At 35.4% G+C, this 23,318-nt stretch overlaps 1 protein-coding gene across 1 annotated transcript in view; it reads right to left on the bottom strand.

Moving 5' to 3' along the window:
• The window catches only part of LOC149847231 (alpha/beta-Hydrolases superfamily protein), a 31,833-nt gene that overhangs the window by 754 nt on the left and 7,761 nt on the right, over window positions 1-23,318 (bottom strand). The window contains exons 3-4 of the mRNA XM_089993662.1: window positions 766-878; window positions 491-640 (exon numbers count right to left, since the gene is read on the bottom strand). Of these exons, the coding sequence (XP_089849788.1) occupies window positions 491-640; window positions 766-878 (263 nt within the window). The remainder of the gene's footprint in view (window positions 1-490; window positions 641-765; window positions 879-23,318) is intronic.

The following is a 23,318-nucleotide window of genomic DNA, read 5'->3' as shown; positions in this document are numbered from 1 at the left end:
AACCAAAAAATCCTGGCTGAAATAAAACTAATAGAAAATGGCACTGATTTCTCCAAACCAACTTTACAGAGAAATTGAGGCATAATACCATTAGTTCAAAAGTCTAGCCATACCACGGAGGTGGTATCCCATGTGGTAAGCGGGGTCCTGTGCCAAGCTGAAGGCCCAGGTTCGAATCCCTCTGCCACATGGATCTTAAGAGATATCTGGTAGGGGTCTGCCTAACTCCAGCTTGGCTTTCAATAAAAAAAAAAGTCTAGCCATGTGTTAAAACTATGATGAAGATTATATCTCATGGTCATGGCCACTACATGTGGTATACACATGTGCATGCTGTTACTTCAATCTAAGTTTCATGAAAGTAACAAGAAGATCAAGCATGTCCCAAGAATTCTGTCTTTTGAGGTCCATGAAGCGATAAAAAGCCTGAAGGACTTTCCTTGCATGTGTGCGGGTGAGTGAGTGCACGAGAGAGAGAGAGAGAGTATACCTGTAAGACTCAAACATTTCCACGCAGCCACTTAGATTAAAAGCCCATGTCATTTGCTCTCCTGTGGTATTCGTCTTCTTTAAATTGCTTCCAATCCATTCAGACAATGATTTGGAAAATCCCTGCTTAGTCATGTATTCAACAAGCCACCTGATGTTCCAAAAGCATTAATTTTCCTATGCTTGCTCTCATCATATGGCGATTCCAGATAGCATGAACAGGACGAAGGGAAAAAAAAAGGCAATACCAAACTGAAATTCAGTTCAGTAAAGTACCTTCTTGAAGGCACTGGAGTGGATAGGCTTTGGAGAGTACAAAGGACTTTTTCTACTTCTCCATCGCTGTTATCTGAGTTCACCTCTCCAGGAACAGAATCCAGCACCCACAACTGCTCTGCATCAAGAAATTACTGATGCTCAAGGACAGTGTGATCCAATATTGATGCATGGTTCCATGACCATACAATTATGGTGAAAAAGTTTAAAACGGCAATTTATTTTTCTCATGATTTTGAAAAAGAAATTATTTATCTCGGATTTTTTGGCATGAATGTAAAAATAATAATTAATATGATTTCTACTTGGAAATCGACGTGAATGAAAAAGAAAGACAAGAACTAATTGACGCTATACCTTAAGAATTTAAGTCTAACTACACGCTGCAGCACATACTGGATTCTAAAGTCGGTCTTGCAAAAATAAATATTTTGTTTGTGTGAGATCAGCACTTCATGCTGATCTTCGTGATTTAAGAATCACGCAAATCACGTTAGTGAAGGATTATGATCAGGTCAACTTAGCGCCAGATCTGTAACAAAATTATGCAGAAACTACGGGCGTGATTGTTAAAATGTACCTATTATATATATATATATATATATACATATATATATATATATATTCTGTTTATTACATCAATACCCGATAGGGGTATTTTTGTAATTTCACAGTTGTTTTAGAAAACAACTATTTTTTCTTTTTTTGATCAAATGTAATTTTTATTATTTATTTTTTTATTTTTCTTTTTATTATTTTTGAGGACCAAAAGGGGCTCCAACATAGAAGTCGTTGGAGCCCCCAACGGTCACAAATGTGACCGTTGGGGGCTCCCAACGACTCTATGGGAGCCCCCTTTTGGCTCTCCTTTTGAGGCCCTTTGGCCCTCCTTTTTCCTCCTCCTTCTCTTGTATAAATAGGGGTGATCCCCTTGTGTATTTTCATCTTGGAGAGCTTCTCTCTCTTTTCAATAAGAGGCTTTGTATATTGTTGCCTTCTTAAAGGCTTGTGCTTGTATTGTCCCTTCGTGGACTTGTGATATTTTCTCTTTTATTCATTGTTGTATGTGCTTGTATGCACTCTTTATATTTCCGCAATATCTCATTACATGGTATCAGAGCCACTCGATTCTTGAAGGAAAGGTGTGGTTCGTGTATCTCTTATTTTGGTGGACATCTTCTCACTTCTTGGCAACATCATGGAGACAAAGATTGATCTTTCTTTCAAACTCAATGGAAAGAACTATATGATGTGGGCATCGGCAATGGAGAATAATCTCAAAGGGAAGAAGCTTTGGGGTTATGTCATGGGGACCGTTCCGGAACCGAAGCTTATGCTCACAAAAATGGAAGAAGATCAAGAAAAAGCTCTTGAGGGAGATGCTCGTCTCAAGGCCATTGAAAATCATCAAAAGGAAGTAGAAGATTGGGAAAGCAATCACGCAAAAATCCTTGCGTGGTTTATGAACAATGTGGAGCTTAAGGTATGTGCTAATATAGCTAAATTTCGTCGAGCCAATGAGGCTTGGTCCTTTATGAGGGGTATGTATACCCAAAAGGATCTTGCAAGAGCATACTTCTTGCAAGAAAAAGTTAGAACCACCAAGCAAGGTGATTCTAGCATTCAAGACTACTATAGTGCCCTTAACCCACTATGGGATGAATTGGCTCTTTTAGAGCCAAAGTGGGTTTCTATGGAAGATGTTGATTTAAGACAAAAACAAATGGAACAAGAGCGATTGTTTCAATTTCTTTTTGGGCTACGCCCCGAATTTGAGCAAGTGAGATCCTCACTTCTCCATAGATCTATTTTTCCTCCTATTGAGGATGCTATTGCCGAAATCACTCAAGAGGAGACAAGGCTTGGCATGAGTAAGCATGTTGATGAAGTCCTTGCCGTATCCAAACCGGGTAACAATGTTAGAACCTATAAGCCTCCTCATTTTGGGAAACAAGGGAACTACAATGGAGGAAGAAAAATTATTGTTTGTCATTATTGCAATGAGCCGGGTCACATTAGACCCGTTTGTCCAAAGCTTATGGGAGCCTTCAAGCCTAAAGTAGCCTCTCTTGAAGAAACCACCTCCAAAGAAGATGAAGGCAAAAACAATGACATTAAAGAAACTCTTGGACAAATATCTATGGCTCTCCAACAAATGCTTAAAGTTTCTTCCTCCACATCGGGTGCGGCCATTGCTTCGACATCATCACCCGGTACGTATTCTTGGATCCTTGATTCCGGAGCTTCTTTTCATATGACCCCTCATGAGAATGCACTTAGTGATGTTTGCATCAATTCAAAGGACTCTTGTGTCTCAACGGCCGATGGAACTTTTTTGAAAATTTCAAGTATTGGCTCTTTTAAAGATTCTCAAAATTTTTGTGTTTCAAAAGTAAGAGTTGTTCCCAAATTAAATTTAAACCTTTTTTCGGTTTCTCAAATTGCCGACCATGGATGTGAAATATCTTTCTCATCTAATGGTTGCTTTGTGCAGGATCTCCGGTCCGGGAAGCGGATTGGGCAAGGCCATAGAAAGGGAGACCTCTATTATATGGACCATCTTGATCTCCCTACAAACTTTTTTTGTTCTTATGTCCAAGAAAAAAAAATGGAAACTTGGCATAAAAGACTTGGTCATCCAAGTTATTCCAAAATGTATCTCTTTCCTTTTGGAAACAATTTTTGTAAGGAAAAAGAAATTAATTGCAAAGATTGCATTTTTGGAAAAATGAAGTCTATTCCTTTTCCAACTAGATCTTTTTTCTCATCAAGGCCTTTTGAATTGGTGCATTCGGATGTTTGGGGTCCTTCTTCGGTTATGTCTAAAGGGGGTTATTCATATTATGTTACGTTTGTTGATGACTTTACTCGGTATGTTTGGATTTATTTCCTTAGTCATAAGTCGGAAGTATTTACTTTCTTTAAAGATTTTCATAAAAAGGTTCAAAATCAATTTCAAAGTAACATATCTATTTTAAGATCCGATTCTGGTGGTGAATACTTATCTCACGAATTCCAAAACTATTTAAGCCAAAATGGCATTTGTCATCAAAAGTCATGTCCTAGGACTCCTCAACAAAATGGCCTAGCGGAAAGGAAACATAGGCACATTATAGAAACCGCTAGAACATTGCTTGTGTCTAGAAATATTCCAAAAAAATTTTGGGCGGAAGCCATTCTTACCTCAACCTATCTAATCAATAGAATGCCCTCTTCTAAGTTAAAAAATGCTTCTCCCTATAAGAAACTCTTTAAGTTTTCACCCGATTTTAATCGACTTCGTATTTTTTGTTGCAAATGTTTTGTCCTACTACATAAAAGGGATAAGTTATCTCCCAAAGCAATTGAATGTGTATTTTTTGGATATGGTGAAAATCAAAAAGGGTATAGATGTTATGATTTTAAGAATGATAAACTATATGTTTCAAAAGATGTAACATTTCTCGAAGACGAAAACGGTTTTGATAAAATAGAAGAGACAAATGAAATTGATTATGTATTCTTATATGATCTTATTGATGACATACAAGAAGATTCTCTTGAAAACATAGATGACACTCACGAGGTATCCCCTCTTGACATAACACTCTCAAATGATAATAATGCCAATACAAATGTTCATGATAGCAATGCCAATATAAATGTTTACTCAAGAAGAAATCAAGAAAAACCTATTAGTGCCCTCGAAAAATACTCTCAAATTTCCGAATCCATTGAGGAACCACAAGTTAGGCATTCTTCTAGAATATCAATACCCCCAAATAGGTTTGTCTCCTATGACTCTTTAACTCCCAACTATCGGGCATGTTTGATAACTCTACACTCTTATTTTGAACCAACCCACTATAATCAAGCTAAATCTATACCTCATTGGGTTGAAGCAATGCAAGTTGAACTAAATGCTTTAAAAAAGGCCAATACTTGGGAAGTAGTTGATCTACCCTCACACAAAAAACCTATTGGTTGTCGCTGGGTCTTTAAAGTTAAAACTAAAAGCGATGGCTCGTTGGAACGATATAAAGCAAGATTGGTTGCTAAGGGCTACTCCCAAGAATATGGTATTGATTACGAAGAAACATTCGCCCCCGTAGCTCGTATGACAAGTGTCAGAACCTTAATAGCTGTCGCATCAACAAAAAAATGGCCTATTTATCAACTTGACGTAAAAAATGCTTTTTTAAATGGAAGTTTAAGTGAAGAAGTTTATATGGATCCACCACCCGGAATAAATATTAAGCAAGGTCAAACACTTCGGCTTTTAAAGGCATTATATGGTCTTAAACAAGCTCCTAAGGCTTGGTATGATCGTTTTAGTGATATCATGATAAAATTAGGATTTCATTCTTGTTATACTGACACTGCTCTTTTTGTTAAAAATGCAGGTTCTAGTATCGTAATTTTGTTGCTTTATGTTGATGATATGATTATCACTGGAAATGATCAAAGTAGTATTATTAATGTTAAAAATATGTTAAAAGATAATTTTGATATGTCTGATTTAGGTTTTCTCAGATATTTTCTTGGAATTGAGGTTGCATATTCTCCTAGAGGATATATTTTGTCACAGATGAAGCTTGCTGCAGATATATGTTCTAAGTCTGGGATTTCTGATGATAAGAAGGTAGAGACTCCCGAGGTTATTAATGCCAAGTTACGGTTAGAAGATGGGGTTCTTCTGGAAGATCCTACACCGTACCGACAACTCATTGGGTCTCTTACATATTTAACCATCACCAGACCAGATATCACTCATGCGGTTCACTCAGTCAGTCAATTTCAGCATGCTCCTACAACCGTGCATATGAGTGCGGTTCTCCGAATCATTCGCTACATTCGGAATACCATCAATAAAGGGCTATTTCTATCCTCCTCTTCACCTTTGAATCTTCTTGCTTATACTGATGCAGATTGGGGAGGTAATCCCAATGATCGAGTCTCAACTACTGGTTTTTGTGTCTTTTTAGGGGACTCATTGATTGCCTGGCGATGCAAGAAGCAGCAGAAAGTTTCACTCTCATCCACTGAAGCTGAGTACCGGGCAATGGCAACCACAACAATGGAACTTGTATGGCTTCGCAGTTTGCTTAAAGATATGGGAGTTGATATTACTGAAGCCTCCAAGCTGTGTTGCGACAATAAGAGTGCCATCTATATCGCAAGCAATCATACTTTTCATGAACGTACGAAGCATATCGAAATGGATTGCCACTATGTTCGTGATGAATTTTTACGAGGAACTATTGCTCTGCCATATGTCACTTCAGAATATCAGTTGGCAGACTTCTTCACCAAAGCTCTTCCAGCTCCTCGGTTCATGTTTCTTCTCGGCAAACTTTCCGTCCTTCCCCCGTAAAGTTTGAGGGGGGGTGTTAAAATGTACCTATTATATATATATATATATACATATATATATATATATTCTGTTTATTACATCAATACCCGATAGGGGTATTTTTGTAATTTCACAGTTGTTTTAGAAAACAACTATTTTTTCCTTTTTTGATCAAATGTAATTTTATTATTTATTTTTTTATTTTTATTTTTATTATTTTTGAGGACCAAAAGGGGCTCCAACATAGAAGTCGTTGGAGCCCCCAACGGTCACAAATGTGACCGTTGGGGGCTCCCAACGACTCTATGGGAGCCCCCTTTTGGCTCTCCTTTTGAGGCCCTTTGGCCCTCCTTTTTCCTCCTCCTTCTCTTGTATAAATAGGGGTGATCCCCTTGTGTATTTTCATCTTGGAGAGCTCCTCTCTCTTTTCAATAAGAGGCTTTGTATATTGTTGCCTTCTTAAAGGCTTGTGCTTGTATTGTCCCTTCGTGGACTTGTGATATTTTCTCTTTTATTCATTGTTGTATGTGCTTGTATGCACTCTTTATATTTCCGCAATATCTCATTACAGTGATCTGAGGGTCACACTAATTTGAATTTTTTTCAATGGCTCACTCAGATCGGCGTCCAGTCAGCCTGAAAATTCAAGCTTCTAGTTAAAATAATTCAATACTTTTAATTTTCATGCATGCATGTTTGAAAACTCGCTTGGTGTTATTGGTAGATGAGAGGACAGTTTAACAGTACTGAATGAGAGAGAGATGCATTAAACAACAGTTTAATGAGATTTTATTCACCCAAAGATAACGCTGTTAGTGCATTTTTATTAAATTTAAAGTAATCTTTCTTCAAAAAATTTAAATTTAAAGCAGTTAACTATGTTTTTTTAGATCTCGCGACTAAAACGTAAACGTAAATATCAAGACAAATAGTGATATTTAGATTTTGACGAAAATACCATGATATTTTGAAATTATCACGGTATTTTGAAGTTTAAAATGGTGAAATAATATATCCTTTTTTGTGATATTTTCAAAATATAGCCGATATTTGTCACAATGCATACAATACAAACAAACATCTCACCAGCCGAAACTCATTCACGTCATCCTATGGAACATTAGAATAGTTGTCTCATTAATATGCACATATCTGCCGTGAGTTCAGCAATTCTGTCTTGGATGGATAGGAGATATGGATATAGCAATGTTATTAGTCCCCAACAAAAGGCTATAGGTGTGATGACGTTGAAACGAAGGTTGTAAGTATCGTATCGTTACCTGTATCGGTCCGACCCAAAGTAACACCGTATCGTAAAATATCAGAAATTTTTAATAAAAAAATTCAAAAAATCCAAATAAATCATGAAAAATCAGAAAAAACAGCAAAAATTCTAAAAAATCATCACATGAAACAATGATGAATTGCACATAATATAACCATAACATCATCAAACGTCAACTATCTCACAAGAACAATACAAAATATTAAATATCTTGCAATTAAGAACATGTCACAAGACTCATACTTTAATTTACATAAACAAAAATATTATGGCAATCGTTGCACTCGATTTTCAATCGCTTTCCACTCATTACTTGAGTGCCCCATTACCATGCTGGATCATCTTATGCCATCTTTGTTGGAGGAGAGTGAAACCTAATTTATACCTTGATTTTTTTTAAGTAATTTTGTAATTTTACTCATAATAAAGATCTTTTACCTTAACTCATTTTCTTAAGTGAAAAAACAGTAGAAATGTGCATCTAATGACCTCTAGACAAATGAAAAAGTCGGCCCTCAAAAGGTATTTAAAACCCAAAATGAAAAAAATAATTTTCAGCCTTTTTAAAGCGTGTCGAGTGTGTATCGTACGATACACACTCATATCACGATCGCAAAACTCAAAAGTAATATACGTATCGTACGAGTTAGAACTACTAAAGTAAATTCCAGATCATGTAGTAAATTTACATAAATTATTTGGTATTCAAAGAAACCTTAAGGGTGTGTTTGACAAATCCTGCTGCTGGGATAAAGCAGCCCTGCAGGGGGTGTCCTGTGTTTGATACACACAAGACAAATGCTGGGACGCCGAACAAACAGTGTCCCATGTGACGCATTATAACACGCCAGCGCGGGATGTGCCAGTGGCACCCCTGGGTGTGCAACTGGTGGGTTCTAGAAAAACACAACCTGATATAAATGTTACCACTAATTTGGTTTGTGATCTATTTTTTAATTACTCTCGACAGATTACATTCACAAGGAATTGCTGATAACAATATTTGTAATATGATATATGATGTTTGTTAGGTAATATTTATGCAGGCATGCCCGGATGTTCTGTTCCAAAAAATACTTGGTCACCTTGAACATACATATCTCATGCTATTCTTCATTTGCTAGAGATGTTTTTGTTATTTCTGTTAAAATATATGTAATCATGTATATAATTAAACATATATATATATATATATATCACATCATACCTGATAAAGGGTATTTCTGTAATTTTGTCAAATAGGGGCATTTTAGTCTTTTTATTTTTATTTTCTCTTTTTCTTATTTTTTATTTTCCTTTTTCTTGATTGTAAATGCATTGCATTGGGGGTCCCAACAAAGAGTCGATGGACCCCCAACGGTCACAAATGTGACCGTTAGGGCCCCAACGAGTCCTTGTTGGGCCTCCCAATGCCCTCTCTCTCTCTCACTCTTTTCTCACTCTCTCACTCACTCCTTTGCTTATAAATAGAGGGGTAATCCCCTCTGTAACATATGGCTTTTTAAGCCCTTATTCAATAAATTTCATATATTTTGTATGTGTTGCCTCTTGGAGGCTTCTTGTGTTGTCCCTTAGTGGACTATTTTTATATTCCCCTTCGTGGGTTTATGCTTGTCCATGTTAAAATGTAATCTGTAATATATATATATATATATATATATTATTTAATATTATTATATTTTCTTTTATTATTTTCTTTTTTTATTTTATTTTTTTAGCATCTAGTTCAATAGAAACTAGATATTTGATCCAGTCAAGTTCCTGTTGGAACTTGACTGTGCAAATAGCTGTTGGACTGTAGTCCAACAGCTATAATAAATGCTGTTGGACTACAGTCCAACAGCTATAATAATAAATGTTGTTGGACTGTAGTCCAACAGCTATATTAAGAGACGTTGGAATCCAACGTCTCTTTTGGAGAGCTCAAAATGAGCTCTCCTCTCTCCCACTTTTTTGTATATATAGGGGTGAACCCCTTCAATGTAAATAACCATGCTTCTTAAGCATTTTGTTCATGAATAAAGTATTATTTATTTTTCAAGTGTTCTTCCTTTTATACCCTTTCAAGGGTCATGCTTGTAGTGTCTCCAATACACTTGTTTGTGAGTTATTTGTGCATTTGTTGAAGACCACCATTTCATTACATGGTATCAGGGTGATAAAGAGGTTCCGATTTGGAACCTAAACTATCTCTTACCAAGAAAGAGGGTGATAAAGAGGTTCCTCTAACGGAAGAAGAGAAGAGTAAGGCGTTAGCCACTTATGAAAAGAAATGGAAAGAATGGAGGATAGGGCATGCAAAAATTATGTCATGGCTCATCAATATCATAGACATTAAAAAATGCTCTAGTCTAGCTAAGTTTGAGCATGCCGATAAGGCTTGGGAATACCTCAAAAACATGTATTCCCTTAAAGATATTGCACATGTATGCAATTTACAAGATAAAGTTCGGACAATGACTCAAAAAGATAAAACTATTCGAGAATATTATAATGAGTTGTCCGAACTTTGGGAAGAGTTGGCTCTTCTTGAGCCCAAATGGCATTGTGCCGAAGACATCGAGCTTCGCCAAAAGCAACTCGATATGGAACATTTCTATCAATTTGTGAATGGTCTAAGGAGTTTGAATCCACCAAATCGGCCCTTTTACATCGTGGAAAAATTCCTTCTATTGTTGATACTATAGAAGAGCTCACTATGGAGGAAAATAGACTTAGAAAAGGTACTCCAAAAGTTGATGATGACTCCGTTTTAGCTGTATCTAGACCGGGGAATCATACTCGTACTTACAAGCCGCCTCATTTTGGAAGGCAAAACGGCGACTTTGATAAAAGAAAAGTTATTTGTCATCATTGTCATGAACCGGGGCACTATAGGCCTCAATGTCCAAAGTTAAAAAGAAGAGAAGAAAAAAGAGTTGCATATGTTGAATCTGAGTCAAAAGATCAAGATGCACCTGTGTCTATGGCTCAACTGATGGAAATCCTTCAACCTCTTCTCAAAGGGGTATCCTCCTCAACCGAAGCCTCAACTGGAGCGGCAGTTGCATCTTTCTCCGATCCAGGTAACTTTCCTTGGCTTTTAGATTCTGGTGCTTCTTTTCATATGACCCCAAATATTAATAGTCTATCCGAATGTCTTAAAAATAACTCAAGTGTGTCAAAGGTTTTTACAGCCGATGGCACATCTCTCGAAGTAAAAGGAATAGGATGTTTTGAAAATCTTCAAAAATCCAAAAGATTTTTTATCCGAGAAGTTAGATATATCCCTAAACTTAATTTGAATCTCTTATCTGTCTCGCAAATATCTGATTATGGATGTAATATCCCCTTCTCTTCTCATGGTTGTTGGGTACAGGATCGCCAGTCAGGGAAGCTGATTGGGGAAGGCCATAGAGAAGGAGGACTTTATTACATGGACTTTTTGGAATTACCCAAGAATGCATTTTGTTATAATATTCAGAAATTAGAATTGGATTTATGGCACAAAAGGCTTGGCCATCCTCATATGTCTAAAATTCAATATTTTCCAAGTTTGGAAAAATTTTGTAATTCTGAAAATTTTTCTTGTAAAGACTGCATTCTTGGCAAAATGAAAAGGTTACCATTTCTTAGTAGAACTTTTGTTTCCTCACGACCACTTGAGTTAATACATTCGGATGTTTGGGGCCCCGCACCAGTAATTTCCAAAGGTGGTTATACATATTATGTCATTTTTGTTGATGACTTTTCTAGACATACTTGGATTTATTTTCTTAAACATAAATCTGATGTCTTTGCTAACTTCCAAATATTTCATAAAATGGTTAAAAATAAGTTTCAAAATGATATTTCTATTTTTCGCACTGATTCAGGAGGAGAATTTATGTCCAACGAATTCAAAGACTATCTCAATTTACATGGTATTACACATCAAAGATCATGTCCACACACTCCACAACAGAATGGCCTAGCCGAACGCAAACATCGGCACATTATGGAAACTACTAGGACATTGCTAATTGCAAATCAAGTTCCAAAAAGTTTTTTGGCTGAAGCGGTCCTAACTGCCACCTACCTCATTAATAGGATGCCATCTTCCTCATTAAAGAATACAACTCCAATAGAAAAGCTTGTTAACTTAACTCCAGATTATTCTAGATTAAGAGTCTTTGGATGCAAATGTTTTGTTTTCACCAACAGAAATGACAAACTCTCTCCTCGTGCAATCCCATGTGCCTTTTTAGGATATGCTGATAATCAAAAAGGCTACAGGTGTTTCGATTTTCAAAATGACAAATTATATGTGTCAAGAAATGTATCTTTTTTGGAAAAAGAAAGCTTCTTTGAATTTGAAAAATCCAAGGATGTCACTGAATACTCGTTTTTAATTGATCAAATTTCAAAATCCAATGAATGTGATGTTGGATGTGACCTTGACAATGATCAAAGTCCTATTGCTGTTGAAAATGATGATAATGAAGAGCAAATCCATAGGGATGTTAGTCTACAATATTCAAGACGTAGAGAGCAAAATCTTCCATGTGCATTACAAAAATACTCTGAAGTCTCACCTAGAAGAACGTCTAGAATCTCTAAACCTCCAGAAAAATTTGTGTCTTATGAATCTTTTTCACCCACGTATAGGGCCGCCATTACATTAATACAATCATATGTTGAACCATCATCCTATTCTCAAGCAAAAAATCATATAGAATGGATAGAAGCCATGAAAATAGAATTGGATGCACTAGAAAAGGCCAATACTTGGACGATACAAGATATTCCTCCGGGTAAGTGTTAGAAAGTGAGTTGGAATACATTGGGTTCAATAATGAACCCATACATATGCACGTGAAGTGCAAATATACCCATTAAAGGGAAACAACACAAGCACATAATGTGCTAACCCATAAAAAGGGAAAAATATGACATAAAGTCATAAGTTGCATATAATTGAAGAAACAATGGACAAGGGGTAAAAACCCCATTACAATGGAGCATAAGCTCCCTCAAGAATTGAGAAATACAAAGGAGAGAGCCCCTATTTATAACAACAAAAAGGAGCCTTGGAGGGGCTCCACTCATAGACGTTGGAGCCCCTCCAACGGTCACAAATGTGACCGTTGGAAGGGGCCCAACGTCTATTTGAGTGGGGCCCCCAAGGTACCTTTTGGTACTTGAGAAAAAGAAATAAAAAATAAAAGAAAAAGAAAAATAAAATAAATTACAATCACATTCATAAAGTGAATGTGCGTAAAACAGAGGAAAAGACTAAACTACCCCTACGGCTAAACAAAAGGAAAATATATATTTTATATATATAAATAGGAGGATACATATACATATATACCATATATGTATATGTATCATCTTTTATATATATAAAATATATCTAATTACAACAATTGATGGGTACATTTTAACACCCCCCCTCAAGCTTTGCAGGAAAACGAAAAGATTGAAAAAAGGGCAAAACTCCACGAGGCTTCGGCAAGGATGCAATGAAACTTGAAATAGCCTTCCTCCAATTGCCTTCAAATGATGAACCCATTTCCCGAACCATCCAGGGTACTTCCCTTTGTCCTATCTCCAAGATCCTGAGAAAAGAAAACAACAAAGAACAAGTAAACAATATCTTTGCACTTTACTCAAAAAGGAACATTCCTAACAAGGTGCAAAATTTATGCATAATATGATAGTTACTTTAGTATGAAACAAAAAATTTAGAAAACCGAAGTTTCTAAATCATACATTATGTTAAAACAAAATGAGCGGAAGCAAATTATGCAAAAATTGCAAGAATGCATAATGCATTCATAAGGTCCACCATTGGACAAATATAACCCCATAATGGGGAATAACAAAATGATCCACTAAGGGATACCACAAGAAGCCTACGAAGAGGCAAAACATACATATGCTTTATTGAATGAGAGCCCAAAAAAAAAGGCCATAAAGAGCATATGCATATACGAATCATTATATGAATTAATACTCAAAGAACTAAAACATGCTTCAAACATGTAGTGAAGTTCCAAATAAGAGAAACGAAGTTTCCAAGCATACATTAGGCAGAATAAACCCAAGAGTTCACAAGGTTTTTTTTTTTTTTTTTTTAACATTTATGAAAGTCACACTTAATTGAAAAACACATTTTACATATAAGGGTGGCAAAAACCATAAGCACTTAATATATAGATTAAATGCTAAGAAATCAACTTGATATGCATATCAAAAAGATGATTTTCTTGAGAAATACAAGTCATGAATGGAATTTTGCAAATTTCAATAATAGTTTATTCATTACAAACAACTTCCTCATTAGTCCTCCAAAACCCATAAATCAAGTGTATAAGCTACTAAATCAAGAATATAAAGCCATTAAAGGCCAAAGACACACACAAAGGTGTGTAAACGAACCTCTTGTCTACATATAATAATACTTGAAATAAGTGCATCTACGACAAGAGCAAGAGAATACATGCCAACATGGACTAAAAAGTATCTCTTGTCTACGTAAAAATACACTTAAAACCAAGTATGTTCAGCTACTAGAACAAGAGTAATAAGTCAACCATGGGCTAAAACAAAATACATCTCTTGTCTACATAAGATGGCACTTGAAATGAGTGAAATAAGCCAACCATGGGCATACATCTAAGCGACTAGAACAAGAACACAAACGCCAACATGGACTAAGATCACACACGATGGTGTGAATCAACGTGTCTTGTCTACATATAAGATCACTCAAGACAAGTGTGTTCAGCTACTAGACCAAGAGAGCAAAAGCCAACAAAGGGCTAAAAATACACGAAGGTGTAATAAAATTCTTGTCTACATATGATGACACTTAGATAATGGGCATAAAAGGAAAAGACTTTTGAGGCAATAAACTTGTAATGAAAATAAACCTCGAATGAAACAATATTCCTTTTAAAAAAAGAATACTCATAATAACATTTTGGAATAAATGCAAGTAAAACGTATCTTCAACAAGATACTACAACCGATAAAATAATATTCTTTAGAACAAATGTGTGAACATACACACCAAGAACACTTGTGAAAAAACACAAGAACACATGTGCACAACGAGCACAACATACGGAATCACAAATGTGCAAATGCACTCATAAGATTCATAAACAAATAAAAGGTTGGGCTATAATCCCAAAACATCTTGATTTTAAATGTACCTTAAAACATTTAAGGTTTCAAATACCATATGTCCATCACATTTACATAGAAGCATCCATAATATCAATGGCACAAGAGAAAAAATGAGTGTCACACTCATAATTAGAGATCAAATAACAAATCATTTTAGAGTCCCAAGGTGCCCATAACTCACCTTAACAACCATCTATAATATGAAAGGTGGACAATCTAAAAATGATACAACACGAGGTGCCCATAACTCACCTCGACAAACATCTCTAATATAACAATACTAAGGCCAAATAAATGATGCATTAAATAACATGTGATGGACAAACATAAATGCCACAAAAGAGCAATAAACACATAAGGAATCATTTTCCAAAAAAAAGTTTTTACAAAGAAGACCGATTAACAAATTGAATCAAAGGTCCAATATAATCCATCAAAACAATTTTGCATAAACACGAATTATGCTTAATCTTCAAAAGAAGTCTTGTACACCAAAAAAGGCTTACTATGCAACATAACATGAAATATTAAGCAACATCATGTGTATGAACCGATTTGGAACAAACAAGCCTTAACTATGAAAGACATAAGGTGCAATTAAACGGTGAAGTTGGTGAAGTTCAAAAATAACAAACTTAGGCCAATATAGGCATTCATAAAGATGGTGAATTTCGAAAAACTTATGAAATCTACTATTGCAACTTAAAAATGATAAACAATCATGAAATCTTCATAAAAGAGTATATACTCACAAGAAGATTATAAGGACCGAAAGGCTCCTTAAGGAGAGTTTGAACAAAAAACATATACAACTCCCAAAGAAAGAGAAAACTCCATTAAAGTGGAAGAAATCCCAACAAAATAGATTCATTAACAAAACCTTATGATAAATAAGATTGTACTATGGCTTAAATAAAAAGTAAACATTTATTGAGGAAAAATTTAACATTCTTAAGTTTTATCAAAAAACATGACTTAATAGATTATTACCTACTCCTAATGAAATAAGTACACAATAAACATTAGTGAAGACCATAACTTTTGTAATGAAATATGCGGAAAAGCAAAAGAGTGCATTAAGCACTTACAACATTCACTAATGAACAAACAAAAGGGCAAACACCAAAACCCACAAGAGACAATCACAACATAAAAATATAAATGTCTCTTATTGAAAAGAGAGAGAACTCTCTAAATGTTGAAAACATCCTTAAGAGTGTAAAGATGGAAAGAAAATCACCATATTCCATAAGACCATTTTAAAACTTAATTCAACCGGTATTAAAAAAAAACTTTCTTAATTAAATGTTGCTCATATAAAACGGACACATAATATGGAATTTTTCATATATGCCAAACATTTTTCACAAGCATTTTAATCTTAACATACCTTTCTTTAAAGACTAAACATTCATATAAAGGTATTTTCATAAACAAGGTTAGGTTTAAAATGTAAATTCAAAGTTCCAACGGTCATAAATTTTTACCGACCCATTAAAGCAAGTTTTGAGCAATCATATATCTAATTTTTCGCCAAAGAAGTTATCATTTAAAGTTTTTCAAAGAAAAACATACGAAAACGATTCAATGGAGTAGCAAGAAACTCAAAAAAGACATAATGACAAAAAGCACACATAAAGAAAAGAACATATTACATTCTTCATACAATACTCAAAGAAATAGAATGCATACCGAATAACTATAAGAAAGACAATAGAGAGAAATGAATACTTCACCATTTTTCTTTAACAAATTCTTGAAAACCACGCTTCCCGATGCACCAAAGAGCAACTCGATCTCAACCTTGCTCTGATACCATGTTAGAAAGTGAGTTGGAATACATTGGGTTCAATAATGAACCCATACATATGCACGTGAAGTGCAAATATACCCATTAAAGGGAAACAACACAAGCACATAATGTGCTAACCCATAAAAAGGGAAAAATATGACATAAAGTCATAAGTTGCATATAATTGAAGAAACAATGGACAAGGGGTAAAAACCCCATTACAATGGAGCATAAGCTCCCTCAAGAATTAAGAAATACAAAGGGGAGAGCCCCTATTTATAACAACAAAAAGGAGCCTTGGAGGGGCTCCACTCATAGACGTTGGAGCCCCTCCAATGGTCACAAATGTGACCGTTGGAAGGGGCCCAACGTCTATTTGAGTGGGCCCCCCAAGGTACCTTTTGGTACTTGAGAAAAAGAAATAAAAAATAAAAGAAAAAGAAAAATAAAATAAATTACAATCACATTCATAAAGTGAATGTGCGTAAAACAGAGGAAAAGACTAAAATACCCCTACGGCTAAACAAAAGGAAAATATATATTTTATATATATAAATAGGAGGATACATATACATATATACCATATATGTATATGTATCATCTTTTATATATATAAAATATATCTAATTACAACAATTGATGGGTACATTTTAACAGTAAGAAACCTATAGGTTGTAGGTGGGTATACAAAGTCAAAACCAAAAGTGATGGGACCCTTGAAAGATATAAGGCCCGTTTAGTAGCAAAAGGATATGCCCAAGAGTATGGCATCGATTATGAAGAAACATTTGCTCTTGTGGCCCGTATGACCACTGTTAGAACTTTAATAGCCTTGGCCTCCATTAGAACATGGCCTATCTTTCAATTAGATGTCAAAAATGCTTTCCTGAATGGGAATCTCGTTGAAGAAGTATACATGAAAGCCCCACCTGGTATTAGTATCCCTAAGGGTAAAGCTCTTCGTCTAGAAAAAGCTCTTTATGGTCTTAAACAGGCTCCAAAAGCCTGGTATGACCGATTTAGTCATGTTATGCTTGATATTGGTTTTCAACCTTGTTTAACTGATACTGCTTTGTTTGTTAAGAAATCTGATGCAGGCATCATTATTCTTCTTCTCTATGTGGACGATATGATCATCACCGGAGGCGACAAACAGGAAGTTGCAAATATCAAATCTCTTCTTAAAACTCACTTTGAAATGACTGACTTAGGTTTATTAAGATATTTTTTAGGCATTGAAGTTGCTTATTCCCCTCGGGGGTATTTGATATCTCAATCTAAATTTGCTCTTGATATCGTTTTCAGGTCTAGAATTACAGATGATAAGAAAGTAGACACTCCAGAAGTTGTCAATGTTAAAATGAAAATTGATGATGGAGAACTTCTTGATGATCCCACTCCTTATAGACAGCTTGTTGGAGCTCTTTCTTATATTTCCATTACTAGGCCAGATATAACTCATGCGGTTCATACAGTCAGTCAGTTTCAGCATGCTCCCACCTCCGTGCACATGGGAGCGATTTTGCGTATTATTAGATACTTAAAATCCTCTATTTCACGAGGACTCTTCTTGTCTGCTTCATCTTCATTAAATTTAATTGCATATACTGATGCTGACTGGGGAGGTGATCCCAATAATAGACACTCAACTACTAGTTTTTGTGTGTTCCTAGGTGAAACCTTAATTTCGTGGAGGTGTAAGAAGCAGCAGAAAGTCTCTCTTTCCTCCACCGAAGCTGAATACAAAGTGATGATGCATGAAATGCACATCATGTAAACAAGTTTTTCATGCATTTTGTATCAAGTTTAAGGTTTTAAACCCATGTTTAGATGTGTTTTGATAGTAAGGGGATATGGTTCGAATTTCAGACAAATCGGAGTTAAAATGAGAGAGTTATGGCTATTTCAGTGTTTGGGCACGGATTTCGAGGTGGGTCGGATCCATATCCGACCCAATTAGGTTAATTGGACCTTGGATCAACTCTTTAAAAGTCCAAAACCCAACCCACACGCCCATCCAGATCCATTTCAAAAAGTTTTTCTAAAAACCCCCCAGAAAGAGGCGCCTAGAAAATATTTTTTTTATAACATTGTTTTTGCAAATTCCAAAAAGTATAAATATACTTTTTAGAGAAGCCCTAGGCGTCTTTGGCTGTGTTTGGACGCCCCCTACAGTGACTCTACAGCAGCAGCTCCTTCCTCTCCATCTCCCCCACGTGTTGGCCATTGAAGATCGACCTATGCTTGATTTTCAAGCATATTTTCGAGCTTTCTTTTGTTTCTTTTCATTTCTTTCTTGTTCCTTGCTGTCTTTTCACCATTTTTCTGTACTTTTGCAGGTGTAGCAGAGGTGGAGACCATTAACCTTGGGCGGGAGTGCGCAACACACCACCAAGGTGAGCCGGCCCTACCTCCATCCGGCTTTCTACACCCTCCGATCAAGGATCGGCTCACACTCCATCGTCGGTGGATCTCCAACGTGTAGCAGCTGCAATAGGTGTCGTTTTTTGGTGAAGTACAGCATCCTCGAACTGTAGAGGACGTCCATCTCCAGCCACGGTCCGCTCTTCTTCATCCCCCCGGTCGTCGGATCTTCCAAAAGGTAGGTCTTCTTCTTTATTCTCTTCTAGATAAAACCGATTTGTGTGTGTGGATTTTGTTTTGTTATTTTCTGTATGTTTCTTAGTTTTCTTTTTGTTTCAACCTTAGAGTAGCATTCGTGCATAGACCAGCACGTTAGATTAGGTTTATGTGTTTGGTTGATTCGTTGGAATCAGTTTTTATTGCTTTTTCATCCTTTTTATAAAAATCGGCTAGATCTTCATCTAGCCGATTCTTCAAGTTTGTCATAAGTGTTCTTGGTGTTGTTTTACAGAAAATCCAATAAAGAAAGTGTTTATTTTGATTCATCTTAGTCGGTTTTGTGTGTGGGTTGCATTTGATTTTAATTGAAAATAAAAATTCAAAAATCGGCTAGACTTATTCTAGCCGATTCTTGATTTTTACCAAAAATATTTTTCTGTTTTGATATTTTTGTTTTGTCCAGCATGTGTCTTGTATTGTGTTGCTGAAAATCTCATTAGGAAATTTCATTTTAATTTATTCTAAGTCGTGGGTTGTGTTGGTGTTTCGTTTTGATTTTATTTTTTTTTTTTTGAAAAAAACAAAAAAATCGGCTAGAGATATTCTAGCCGATCTTTGTATCTTGGTTAAATGTTTGTGTTGATGTGGATACACCGTGGAGTTTGCTGTGTTTTTGTATGTTAACAATAGTACAAATTGGTGTTTGTCATTTCATTGTTTTAGGATTGGTTTAATTAATTGTATTAATCATTTTTCGTTTTTATGTTTTGAGTCTATAGTAGAAAATTACAAAAATCAAGTTTTTGTTTTCTCTCATGTTTTTAATTCCAGCATAGTGTTGTTCTTGTTAGCTTTTGTGTAATTAGGAATCATTTGAATTATTTTCTAAGTTAGTTTTATCAAAATAGTGGTTATTTCGTTTATTGTTTTTTGCTAGTTTACAAATTTTATTTTTTTATTTTCGTGTGGTTCTTCTTCTTCCCCTAGGTGGGGCGGCAGCCATTAGAGCTCTCCTTGAGCTCTTGGTCGAATTTTTAGTAAGTTTTAATGGAGTTAAGTAGGTGTGATTAGGTTGTCTAGGTTCAATGTATTAGGGCTTAGTGTCTTAGCCGTTTTTAGGGGTTATTTAAGTTAAGTTTTGGGAATTAGGTTAACATTAACTCCTAGGAAATCGTTTTTTTTTATTTAGTTCCTTTTATTCCCTAGGTAAATTTAATTCTTTTATTTAGAAAGTAGGATTTTTAGAAGTTGGCGATTTTTGAGAAGGGAGATAATTAAAGTAATTGAAACTTGGAAATCTTTTGGAAATAGGAGGTTCATCAAAAATCGTGTGAGGCATTTAATGGAGATTTGGATTTGGCATATGCATTAAAGAAGGAGTTACTCTTCCATTTTGGAAAGTGTTTTGAATTTACATAAAAATTCTAATTTAGGCTCCACGATTTTCATAAAGAATTAAAGGCATTCAATTCCATCTTGAAAAGCAAAAATCATGGATTTCTATATTAGACCTTTCCATTTTCCAAAAGGAGCTTTAAAAGCAATTAAGGAGTGTAACCTCCTCTTTAAATGGGGCGATTTTTGAGAATTCAAAGCATTTCAAAGTTTGGAATTTGGTAATTATTATATTCCTTTTCCAACCCTCTCCATTAAAATCGTTAACCTTGAATTAATTGTAGGAATTAATAGGTTACTACTTTAGTCTAGACCTAACCTAGTCAAACTGAACCTAGGTCGAGTCAAACCCTAGTCTACATTCCCTTTGAGTCTAGTCAAAACCTAGTCTAGCCTAAGTCAAAGCCTAAACCACTCCTAGGTCGACGTTAGTCAAGCTTAGTGGAGTCAACCCAACCCCTAGATCGAGTCGAACCTAGTTCAACTCACTTGAGCCTAGTCAAGTCAACCTTAGTTTGAGTCAACCGAGCTTACCTTACCCCATTCGAGCCTAGTCAAATCTAAGTTGAGTCAAGCTTAGTTGGACCTAAGTCAACTCGAACCTAGTTGACTAAGTCAACCATAAACCGAGTTCAACCTAGTCCTAATAAGCCTAAGTCCAAGACCTAGACCTAGCCCTAGTCAAGACTAAGTCAAACCCTAACCTAGTCTAAGTCAAAGTCAAGCCCAACCCGAGGTCGAGTCAACCTTAGCCAAACCCAACCCAACCTTAACTAAGGTCAAACCGAGTCCACCTAAGTCAACCGAACCTAGTTGACTAAGGTAACTCAAAACCGAACCCAATTAGTGAGTCAACCTTAGCTCGAGCCTATCTCTTTCAACCTAGTCAAACTCGAGCCTATCTAATCCCATCCGAGTGCATCCAAACTCAATCCGAACCTACTCAAGCCAAAACCGATCATAGTCGAGTCAACCGAGTGAACCCTAACCTTAACCTTCGTTCTTTAGTGAAGTAAGTTCATTTAGTATTATTTCTTTTGATTTCTATCCTAATTAGTTTATTTATCTAATTTAGTTTTTGTGTAGAAGTGTGTGTACGTATAGTGTATTTGTTTAGTATGTGTGAAACGTGTTTTATTGTGGTTTGAATGATAGTTAGATATTAGTTAACTTAGTAGTTAGATTGTATTTTATTATTTAGCATAGTTGCATTTCCATTGTTAGTTAACTTAGTTCTAGTCATAAATTGCTTGTCGTGTTTTGTTCGTCGTGCATTTAGTGTATTCATAATTATCATCTGCATATACACTGTTATACAGTGTCATTTAGATTGCATTAGGTGTAGATTGCATTTGATAGTGTTTACATAGGTTCATAAAGTGAATAGTGCACTCAAATAAAAACCAGATTTTTGCCCTGTCGCAACAGCATTATTTTCTGTGCAAAAATTCTGTGTTTTCCAATTTTTTTTCTTCTATTCACTTTATTGACGTGTTATTTAACTGCAGACCAAATTTCAGCTCATTCGGAGTTGATTTGGTCTGATTTTTAAGCGTTTTGCGAAAACTGCTTTTTCTGGATTTCAAATTACAGGACTGTCGATATCCTGATTTTTCCCAGATTTGAAACGCTTATATCTGGAGTTCCAGATACTGTTTTTCAATTCTGTAAAAACTGTCAGATTGTTTAATCTGTCAGTTGCAGAACAGAACAAATTTCGGAAAAATCGGACTTCGTTTGCTCTGTCAAACAGTGGTTTTCCGATAACCTGTCAGAATGCTATTTTACACTAGTTAGGGGCAGTTTCGTAATTTTCGTAGTTTCGGTAATTTAGACTTGTTTTCCATAATTTCTGCATTTTAGGATTTGCATCATCATCATACAGCATTAGTAGAGTGAAATTGGTTAATTTTAGAATTAATTTAGTATTTTATTTAATTTTTGTTTGATAAATAGCATTTGTTTTGTAATTTTCGTACAATTAGAAATAGTTTTAGTTATTGTTTTAATTGTTAGAATAGAAAACTAACTTTGTATTTTTCTGCATTTTTAGGTTGAAAAGCATATTTAGTGTCCAGGGTTATTGACCAAGTGAGAAGATTCTTTACGTGGCAAAAAGACGGAAATACCCTTGGCGTGGAGCAGAAGACTGATTGCTTGATTACTTTTCTTTTAGTGATTATTTGCAGTTGTATTAACTTTATAATTGTAGGTTGACATTTGTTATTAATAAATTGAATTTTATAGAAATATTGTGTTTAATTCCTGTTCCCTGTGGATTCGACCCGTACTTACCACTTTGTGGAAAGTCGGTTTTAAATTTTTGGTTGACGATTTTCCAAAAGTTTTATTGAAAATAATTGTTTTAAAAAGAGCATCCCAAAATATCAACCACAGAGCCATGGCAACTACCACTATGGAGGTTGTTTGGCTCAGACGATTGCTAGCGGATATGGGAGCTAAAGCAACGCAAGCTTCAAAGATGTGCTGTGACAACAAAAGTGCGATCTACAATGCAAGCAACCGGACATTCCATGAGCGCACTAAACACATTGAGATGGACTGTCACTATGTCAGAGAGGAATACTTACATGGAACCATTGATCTGCCATATGTTACATCAGAATATCAATTAGCAGACTTCTTCACCAAGCCTCTCGCTGCTCCCAGATTTCACTTCCTCTTAGACAAACTTTCGCTCATTGTACCGTAAGTTTGAGGGGGGAGTGTTAAAATGTAATCTGTAATATATATATATATATATATATATATATATATATATATATATATATATTATTTAATATTATTATATTTTCTTTTATTATTTTCTTTTTTTATTTTATTTTTTTAGCATCTAGTTCAATAGAAACTAGATATTTGATCCAGTCAAGTTCCTGTTGGAACTTGACTGTGCAAATAGCTGTTGGACTGTAGTCCAACAGCTATAATAAATGTTGTTGGACTACAGTCCAACAGCTATAATAATAAATGTTGTTGGACTGTAGTCCAAC

Source organism: Nuphar pumila, chromosome 2, assembly GCF_984573655.1.
Source record: "Nuphar pumila chromosome 2, dmNupPumi1.hap1.1, whole genome shotgun sequence".
NCBI lineage: Eukaryota > Viridiplantae > Streptophyta > Magnoliopsida > Nymphaeales > Nymphaeaceae > Nuphar > Nuphar pumila.
The sequence above is the reverse complement of the archived record's forward strand: the minus strand, read 5'-3'. Positions and strand labels throughout refer to the sequence as shown.